The 9,781-nt window shown below is 41.6% G+C and overlaps 1 protein-coding gene across 1 annotated transcript; it reads right to left on the bottom strand.

The window, feature by feature from the left end:
- Positions 1-4,358: 4,358 nt before the first annotated feature.
- LOC139024694 (protein Shroom3-like) lies at positions 4,359-9,769 on the bottom strand. Its single transcript, XM_070439589.1, has 3 exons — positions 9,713-9,769; positions 9,194-9,476; positions 4,359-5,172 (listed from the first exon to the last, which is right to left on the bottom strand). The coding sequence occupies exons 2-3, from the start codon at positions 9,428-9,430 to the stop codon at positions 4,600-4,602; spliced, it is 810 nt and encodes a 269-aa protein (XP_070295690.1). The 5' UTR covers positions 9,431-9,476; positions 9,713-9,769; the 3' UTR covers positions 4,359-4,599.
- Between the last annotated feature and the right edge of the window lie 12 nt (positions 9,770-9,781).

Raw genomic sequence — 9,781 nt, 5'->3', positions numbered from 1 at the left:
GACAGACAGACGAGACTGCATTCAGACAGATTTGCAGTTCAGACAGACTCAGGCGCCTCCTCCCACTGGGTCAGAGACACAGCAACTGTAGGAGTGACCAGGAGCAGTGTTGTTGTTGGGGTGATGTCACAGTGATGTCACAGTGGTGGAGCGACTGTGTGGGTAGGACCAAGGTTAGGGCTGGGAGCTCTAAGGTTAGGCTGGGAGCCCCAAAGGTTAGGCTGGGAGCCCTAAGGTTAGGGCTGAGAGCCCCAAGGTTAGGGCCGAGGCTGGGGTTCAACCCAGGGATAGGTGAGCTGGGCTGGGCCTGGTGGTCCCCTGGAGGGATACTCTCAGCCAGCCTGCTGAGCTGTTCATCCCACTGCTTTAGGAGCCTCGTCCAGTGTCTCTGGCGAATCAGCAGGCTGGTTTCATACAGACGAAGTGCTGGTAGTCTCTAAGCTGCGGCCCAGTCAGGTACCCACCCAGATGTCCAGTACCACACGCTCCCGCCTGTCCAGATTCTCCTTCAACTCCCTGGCATCCTCGTGCTGACTACCACAGCTGCCTGCGCTTCTGCTGTAAGGACTCCTGAGTTAACAGAGATATATAGATTATTAAAGACATCCTGGTGCTGACGACACAGATCCTGAGGGTAGAGAGAGACTGTTAGTGATAGATGAATAGAGCCTGTGCTTCTGACTGTACACTCCTGAGGGGAGAGAATAACGCATCGCTGCAGCTGTACATTAGTCCATCGTATATAGCCCACCCAATTTACCTACCTCATCCCATACTGTTTTTATTTACTTTTCTGCTCTTTTGCACACCAGTATCTCTACTTGCACATGATCATCTGATGATTTATCACTCCAGTGTTAATCTGCTAAATTGTAATTTATTCGCTCCGATTGCCTATTTATTGCCTACCTCCCTATCCTTTTGCACACATTGTATATAGATTCTTCTTTTTTTTTCTACTTTATTGACTTGTTTATTGTTTACTCCATGTGTAACTCTGTGTTGTTGTCTGTTCACACTGCTATGCTTTATCTTGGCCAGGTCGCAGTTGCAAATGAGAACTTTTCTCAACTAGCCTACTGGTTAAATAAAGGTTAAAAAAAAAAAAATAAAGAGGAGATGGTTAGTAAATACACACAGACACTGTGACTGGCACCACCTAGTGGCCATCATGTGACACATCTACAGAACCAGTTCAGTATTAATGAGATAGGACACTATAGAGGACACTAATAAGAGACACTAGTAGAGCTCCTGGTAAACTAGAGGAGATAGACATCCTGCCTGTGCTTCTGCTTTACACTGCCTGAGGGGGAGAGGATAGAGGAGAATGTGGTTAGTAAATACACACAGACACTATGACCTTACCACCTAGTGGCCATCATGTGACACATCTTACAGAACCATGTTCATATTAATGAGATAGGACACTAGTAGAGGACACTAGATTAGTTAAAAGCCTTATAACATATGATGACATTTGGGTAAAGTAAAGCAACCCAGGCTGAATGACACCCTCTCAGGAGGGCAAATAGAACGTCACAGGAATCAATCCGTGTTTCAGAGGGGAGGAGCCCTGTAGTATATCAGTGACTGATGTAAATCACATTTTAACACCGTCACGTTCCTCATTAAAGGGAGGAGGCTGAGGTAGCACACCATGATGCACCGCTCCTTAACACAGCCAAACGCAAGGAGGAAAAGGCTTGATAAAGGCCCAGCCTCCGTCAGAACATCCCGTAGACCAACAAACGGTCTGCCGTTCTGTGACATTCAATACACAATATGAGACAGACTGTCTGGAGCAAAGCGTTGATTCCCTGGAAGACAAGGAGGTCTGAGGTATCTATTAAATGCACATCTTCATCTCAGTGAGGACTAGGCTGGTAAAATAACAAGTAACCTAAAAATAGCCTGCGGTGTTAGGGTCTCCTTCACACTGTGATTCCCACTTTTAGGGTCTCCTTCACACTGTGACTTCCCACTGTTAGGGGTCTCCTTCACACACTGTTAGTTATGTTTAGTGTAGTGTAGTGTTAGTGTAGTGTAGTTGTTAGTGTGTAGTGTTAGTGTAGTGTAGTGTTAGTGTAGTTTGGAGGTAGTTGTAGTGTTTAGTGTTAGTGTGTAGTGTTAGTAGTGATAGTGTAGTTGGTGTTAGTGTAGTGTAGTGTTTATGTATGTGTAGTGTTAGTTGTAGTGTGGTAGTTGTAGTGTTAGTGTAGTGTAGTGTAATGTATGTTAGTGTAGTGTAGTGTAGTGAGTGTAGTGTAGTTTAGTGTAGTGTTAGTGTAGTTGTAGTGTTGGTGTAGTGTATGTAGGTGTAGTGTAGTGTTAGTGTTAGTGTTAGTGTAGTGTAGTGTTAGTGTCGTGTAGTGTTAGTGTAGTGTTAGTGTAGTGTTAGTGTAGTGTTAGTTGTAGTGTTAGTTAGTGTAGTGTTAGTGTAGTGTAGTGTGTGTATTGTAGTGTTAGTGTAGTGTTTAGTTGTAGTGTTAGTTAGTGTTAGTGTAGTGTTAGTGTAGTGTTATTGTTAGTGTAGTGTTAGTGTAGTGTTAGTGTTGTGTTAGTGTTAGTGTAGTTTGTGTAGTGTTAGTGTTAGTTAGTTAGTGTAGTGTTAATGTATGTAGATGTAGTTAGTGTAGTGTAGTGTTATGTAGTTAAGTGTTAGTTTGTAGTGTTAGTGTAGTGTTAGTGTAGTGTTAGTAGTAGTGTAGTGTAATGTAGTGTTAGTGTAGTGTTAGTGTAGTTGTTAATGTAGTGTAGTGTTAGTGTTAGTGTAGTGTAGTGTTAGTGTAGTGTAGTGTAGTTGTTAGTGTAGTGTTAGTGTAGTGTAGTGTTGTTAGTGGAGTGTATGTTAAGTGTAGTGTAGTGTTATGTGTAGTGTAGTGTAGTGTTAGTGTAGTTTAGTGTATGTAGTGTTGTAGGTGTAGGTAGTGGTTAGTGTAGTGTTAGTGTAGTGTAATGTAGTGTAGTTAAGTTAGTGTAGTGTAGTGTAGTTTAGTAGTGTTAGTGTTTAATGTAGTTAGGTTAGTGTATGTTAGTGTAGTGTAGTGTTAGTGAGTTAGTGTAGTGTATATAGTATGTAGTTTAATGTAGTTTAGTGTTAGTGTAGTGTTAGTGTAGGTTAAGTTTAGGTGTTAGTGTTAGTGTATGTAGTTGTAGTTAGTGTAGTTTAATGTAGTGTAAGTGTACTGTTAGGTTTAGTGAGGTTAGTGTAGTGTAGTGTTAGTGTAGGTTAGTAGTGTAGTGTTAGTGTAGTTAGTGTAGTGTTAATGTAGTGTAAGTGTAGTGTAGTTAGTGTAGTGTAGTGTTAGTGTAGTGTAGTGTTAATGTAGTGTAGTGTAGTGTTAGTGTAGTGTAGTTTATGTAGTGTAGTGTAGGTTAATTAGTGTATGTTAGTGTAGTGTATAGTGTTAGTTAGTGTAGTGTTAGTGTAGTGTCTAGTGTAGTGTTAGTTAGGTAGATGTAGTGTTAATGTAGTGCTAGTGTAGAGCGTTAGTGTAGTGTAGTGTTAGTTAGTGTAGTGTAGTGTTAGGTAGTGTAGTGTAGTGTAGTGTTAATTGTAGTGTTAGTGTACGTGTTAGTGTAGTGTAGTGTATGTAGTGTAGTTGAGTTGTTAGTGTGTGTTAGTGTAGTGTAGTGTTAGTTGTAGTGTTAGTTTTAGTGTTAGTGTAGTGTTAAGTGTAGTGTTAGTGTATGTAGTGTAGTGTAGTGTAGTGTATAGTGTTAGTGTGTTAGTTAGTGTAGTGTAGTGTAGTGTAGTGGTTAGTGGGTAGTGTTAGTGTTAGTGTAAGTGTAGTTAGTGTAGTGTTAGTGTAGTGGTAGTGTAGTGTTAGTGTAGTTGTATGTTAGTGTAGTGTTAGTGTAGTGTAGTGTATTGTTAGTGTAGTGTTGAGTAGTAGTGTAGTTTAATGTAGTGTTAGTGTTAGTGTAGTGTTAAGTGTAGTGTATTTTTATAGTGTAGTGTAGTGTAGTGTAGTGTTTAGATGTAGTGTAGTGTATGTAGTGATAGTAGTGTAGTGTAAGTTAGTGTAGTGTAGTTAGTGTTATGTAGTAGTGTTGTTAGTGTAGTGTTAGTGTAGTGTAGTGTAGATGTAGTGTAGTGTAGTGTTAGTGTAATGTGTAGTGTAGTGTAGTGTTAGTGTAGTGTAGTGTAGTTTAGGTAGTGGTAGTGTTAGTTGTAGTGTAGTATTAAGTTAGTTGTAGTGTAGTGTAGTGTTAGTGTAGTTAGTTGTAGTGTTAGTGTAGGTATGGTGTGAGTGTTAGTTGTTGTCTAGTGTTACGACTGCTAGTGAGTTTGTGGTGGTTGTAGTGTTAGTGTAGGTAGGTGTAGTGTGTAGTGTTGGGATGTGTAGCTGTCTGTCTGCCTGTCTGTCTGAATGCAGTCTGCCTGTCTGTCTGTCTGCCTGTCTGTCTGCCTGTCTACCTGTCTGTCTGCAACAAGGGGACCGACCGACAGACATCCTTCCTGCTCCATATAGAGCATGTCTCTCTCTTCAATCAAGTACTGTTGCATCGCCAGACTCATGGCGCTCCTCCCACTGGGTCAGAGACACAGCAACTGTAGGAGTGACCAGGAGCAGTGTTGTTGTTGGGGTGATGTCACAGTGATGTCACAGTGGTGGAGCGGACTGTGTGGGTAGGACCAAGGTTAGGGCTGGGAGCTCTAAGGTTAGGGCTGGGAGCCCCAAGGTTAGGGCTGGGAGCTCTAAGGTTAGGGCTGGGAGCTCTAAGGTTAGGGCTGGGAGCCCCAAGGTTAGGGCTGGGAGCCCCAAGGTTAGGGCTGGGAGCTCTAAGGTTAGGGCTGGGAGCCCCAAGGTTAGGGCTGGGAGCTCTAAGGTTAGGGCTGGGAGCCCCAAGGTTAGGGCCGAGGCTGGGGTTCAACCCAGGGATAGGTGAGCTGGGCTGGGCCTGGTGGTCCCCTGGAGGGATACTCTCAGCCAGCCTGCTGAGCTGTTCATCCCACTGCTTTAGGAGCTCGTCCAGGTGTCTCTGGCGAATCAGCAGGGCTGGTTTCATACAGACGAAGTGCTGGTAGTCTCTAAGCTGCGGCCCAGTCAGGTACCCACCCAGGATGTCCAGTACCACACGCTCCCGCCTGTCCAGATTCTCCTTCAACTCCCTGGCATCCTCGTGCTGACTACACAGCTGCCTGCGCTTCTGCTGTAAGGACTCCTGAGTTAACAGAGATATATAGATTATTAAAGACATCCTGGTGCTGACGACACAGATTCCTGAGGGTAGAGAGAGACTGTTAGTGATAGATGAATAGAGCCTGTGCTTCTGCTGTACACTCCTGAGGGGAGAGAGATAACCGATCGCTGCAGCTGTACATAGTCCATCGGTATATAGCCCACCCAATTTACCTACCTCATCCCCATACTGTTTTTATTTACTTTTCTGCTCTTTTGCACACCAGTATCTCTACTTGCACATGATCATCTGATGATTTATCACTCCAGTGTTAATCTGCTAAATTGTAATTATTCGCTCCGATTGCCTATTTATTGCCTACCTCCTCATGCCTTTTGCACACATTGTATATAGATTCTTCTTTTTTTTTCTACTGTTATTGACTTGTTTATTGTTTACTCCATGTGTAACTCTGTGTTGTTGTCTGTTCACACTGCTATGCTTTATCTTGGCCAGGTCGCAGTTGCAAATGAGAACTTGTTCTCAACTAGCCTACCTGGTTAAATAAAGGTGAAATAAATAAAAATAAAAGAGGAGATGTGGGTTAGTAAATACACACAGGCACTGTGACCTGGCACCACCTAGTGGCCATCATGTGACACATCTACAGAACCATGTTCAGTATTAATGAGATAGGACACTAGTAGAGGACACTAGATTAGTAAAAGCCTTAAAAGCCTTGATAACATATGATGACATTTGGGTAAAGTAAAGCAACCCAGGCTGAATGACACCCTCTCAGGAGGGCAGAATAGAACGTCACAGGAATCAATCCCGTGTTTCAGAGGGGAGGAGCCCTGTTATATCAGTGACTGATGTAAATCACATTTTAACACCGTCACGCCTTCATTAAAGGGAGGAGGCTGAGGTAGCACCATGATGTCACCGCTCCTTAACACAGCCAAACGCAAGAGGGAAAAGGCTTGATAAAGGCCCAGGCTCCGTCAGAACATCCCGTAGACCAACAAACGGTCTGCCGTTCTGTGACATTCAATACCACAATATAGAACAGACTGTCTGGAGCAAAGCGTGATTCCCTGGAAGACAAGGAGGTCTGAGGTATCTATTAAATGCACATCTTCATCTCAGTGAGACTAGGCTGGTAAAATAACAAGTAACCCTAAAAATAGCCTGCGGTGTTAGGGGTCTCCTTCACACTGTGATTCCCACTGTTAGGGGTCTCCTTCACACTGTGATTCCCACTGTTAGGGGTCTCCTTCACACACTGTTAGTGTAGTGTTAGTGTAGTGTAGTGTTAGTGTAGTGTAGTGTTAGTGTAGTGTAGTGTTAGTGTAGTGTAGTTGTTAGTGTAGTGTAGTGTAGTGTAGTTGTAGTGTTAGTGTTAGTGTAGTGTTAGTGAGTGTTAGTGTAGTGTTAGTGTTATGTGTAGTGTAGTTGTTATGTAGTGTAGTTGTAGTTTGTTAGTGTTAGGTAGTAGTGTAGTGTTAGTGTAGTGTAGTGTAGTGTAGTGTTAGTGTAGGTGTAGTGTAGTGTAGTGTAGTTTAGTGTAGTGTTAGTGTAGTTGTAGTTGGTGTAGTGTAGTGTAGTGTTAGTGTAGTGTGTAGTGATGTAGTGTAGTGTTAGTGTGTGTAGTGTGTGTAGTGTTAGTGTAGTGTTAGTGTAGTGTTAGTGTTAGTGTAGTGTAGTGTAGTTGTTAGTGTGTGTAGTGTAGTGTAGTATGTAGTGTAGTGTAGTGTTAGTGTAGTGTTAGTTGTAGTGTTAGTGTAGTGTTTAGTTGGTTAGTGTAGTGTTAGTGTAGTGTTAGTGTATGTTAGTGTAGTGTAGTTTAGTGTTAGTGTTAAGTGTTAGTTGTAGTGTTAGTTGTAGTGTTATGTAGTGTAGTGTAGTGTTAGTGTAGTGTAGTGTGTAAGTGTAGTGTAGTGTAGTGTAGTGTTAGTGTAGTTGTTAGTGTAGTGGTTAGTGTAGTGTAGTGTTAATGTAGTGTTAGTGTAGTGTTAGTGTATTGTGTTAATGTAGTGTAGTGTTAGTGTTAGTGTAGTGTAGTGTTAGTGTTAGTGTAGTGTAGTTGTTAGTGTAGTGTTTAGTGTAGTGTAGTGTTAGTGTAGTGTTAATGTAGTGTTAGATGTAAGTGTTAGTGTAGTGTTAGTGTTAGTGTTAGTGTTAGTGTAGTGTAGTGTTAGTGTAGTGTAGTGTTGTAGTGTTAGGATGTTAGTTGTTAGTGTAGTGTTAATGTAGTGTAGGTTGTAGTGTTAGTGTAGTGTAGTGTTAGTGTTAGTGTGTGTAGTGTTAATGTAGTGTAGTGTTAGTGTAGTGTTAATGTAGTGTAGTGTAGTGTTAGTGTAGTGTAGTGTAGTGTTAGTATTAGTTGTAGTGTTTAATGTAGTGTAGTGTTAGTGTAGTGTTAGTGTTAGTGTTTAAGTTTAGTGTTAGTGTAGTAGTGTTAGTGTAGTGTAGTGTTAGTGTAGTGTAGTGTTAATGTATGTAGTGTAGTGTTAGTGTTAGTGTAGTGTTAGTGTAGTGTAGTGTTAGTGTAGTGTTAGTTTAGTGTATGTTAGTGTTAGTGTAGTGTTATGTAGTGTATGTTAGTTGTAGTGTAGTTTAGTGTAGTGTTAGTGTAGTGTAGTGTTAATGTAGTGTATGTAGTGTTAGTGTAGTGTAGTGTTAGTGTAGTGTAGTGTATGTGTTAATGTAGTGTAGTGTTAGTGTAGTGTAGTGTTTAGTGTAGTGTAGTGTTAGTGTAGTGTTAGTGTAGTGTTAGTGTAGTGTAGTGTAGTGATTAATGTTAGTGTAGTGTAGTGTTAGTGTAGTGTAGTGTTAGTGTAGTTGTAGTGTAGTGTTAGGTTAGTGTAGTGTTATGTGTTAGTTGTTAATGTAGTGTTAGTGTAGTGTTTAGGTGTAGTGTAGTGTTAGTGTAGTGGTAGTGTAGTGTTAGTGGTAGTGTTAGTGTAGTGTAGTGTTAGTGTAGTGTAGTGTAGTGTTAGTGTAGTGTTAGTGTTGTAGTGTTAGTGTAGTGTTTAGTGTTAATGTTAGTGTGGTGTTAGTGTAGTGTATGTTAGTGTAGTGTTAGTGTAGTGTTAGTGTTAGTGTAGTGTAATGTGTGTAGTGTAGTGTTAGTGTAGTGTTAGTGTAGTGTTAGTGTAGTGTAGTGTAGTTGTAGTGTTAGTTGTAGTGTAGTGTAGTGTTAGTGTAGGTTAGTATGTGTAGTGTAATGTAGTGTAGTGTAGTGTAGTGTTTAGTTAGTGTAGTTATTTAGTTGTAGTGTAGTGTTAGTGTTAGTGTTAGTGTAGTGTTAGTGTTAGTGTTAGTGTAGTGTTAATGTAGTGTAGTGTAGTTGTTAGTGTAGTGTTAGTGTAGTGTTAGTGTAGTGTGTAGTGTTAGTGTAAGTGTTAGTGTAGTGTTAGTGTTAATGTTAGTGTAGTGTAGTGTTTAGTGTAGTGTTAGTTGTAGTGTTAGTGTTAATGTAGTGTTAGTGTAGTGTTTAGTGTAGTGTAGTGTTAGTGTTAGTGTAGTGTTAATGTTAGTGTAGTGTTAGTTAGTAGTGTAGTGTTAGTGTAGTGTTAGTGTAGTATGTAGTGTTAGTGTTAGTGTAGTGTTAGTGTAGTGTAGTTGTAGTGTGGTGTGGTGTATGTGTAGTGTAGTGTTAGTGTAGTGTGGTGGTAGTGTAGTGTTAGTGTTAGTGTAGTGTTAGTGTAGTGTTAGTGTTATGTAGTGTAGTGTTAGTGTAGTGTTAGTGTAGTGTTAGTGTGGTGTAGTGTTAGTGTAGTGTTAGTGTAGTGTAGTGTAGTGAGTGTAGTGTGGTGTAGTGTTAGTGTAGTGAGTGTGTGTAGTGTAGTGTTAGTGTAGTGTAGTGTAGGTGTAGTGTGTAGTGTTAGTGTAGTGTTAGTATAGTGTAGTGTTAGTGTATGTTAGTGTAGTGTGGTGTAGAGTGTAGTGTGTACAGTGTGTGAAGCCTCATCCTCTCCTCTTGGCTGTCCTCTGTCTCCTGTCTATCCAGGGAAGAGAGGACATAGTGTATAGTGTATAGTGTAGTTTAATATCTCACCCTTTCCTCTTGGCTGTCCTCTGTCTCCTCCTCTCTGTCCAGGGCAGAGAGAGCGTTATGGACCCGGGCCAGCCGGCCACACAGAGACAGCAGAAGGTTGACTATCTTATCCATGTCCCCGATGAGCATCTTGTACTTCTCCCTCTCGTTGGGCTTACAGTGCTCCTGAACCAGGCTCTCTATGTGGCCCCTAGGCCCGGAACCTCCTCTGCTCCTCCGCCAGAACCTCCTTCTCATCCCGCAAGGAGGTAATGCTCAGAGTCAGGGCCTGGAGTAGCTCCACCTAGTGGACGGGAGAAGTTAGCAACAACGGTGTATTGTGGTCTATTGTGTCTCCACTTCTCTTAGAGATCTTCTGGATCCCGAGGACCATAGGTTGGATGAGCATTTGTCTTTCATTTTCCTTACTTTTATATCAATCAGTTAATTCATAGATTCATGTAATTGTATTGCCTTTGATTTGATCTGATAAAAACAATTGTTTCAAAAAAAGAAAAATATTTTAAGGTAAATTCAGACCTTCTTCTGATTGAGGTCTGTCTCGTCCTCATGCAGATCTGTGTCCTCCTCTCCTCCTCCTCCTCCTCT

Source organism: Salvelinus sp. IW2-2015, unplaced genomic scaffold (assembly GCF_002910315.2).
Source record: "Salvelinus sp. IW2-2015 unplaced genomic scaffold, ASM291031v2 Un_scaffold1790, whole genome shotgun sequence".
NCBI classification, from domain to species: domain Eukaryota; kingdom Metazoa; phylum Chordata; class Actinopteri; order Salmoniformes; family Salmonidae; genus Salvelinus; species Salvelinus sp. IW2-2015.
This window is presented reverse-complemented; position numbering and strand designations above follow the sequence as displayed.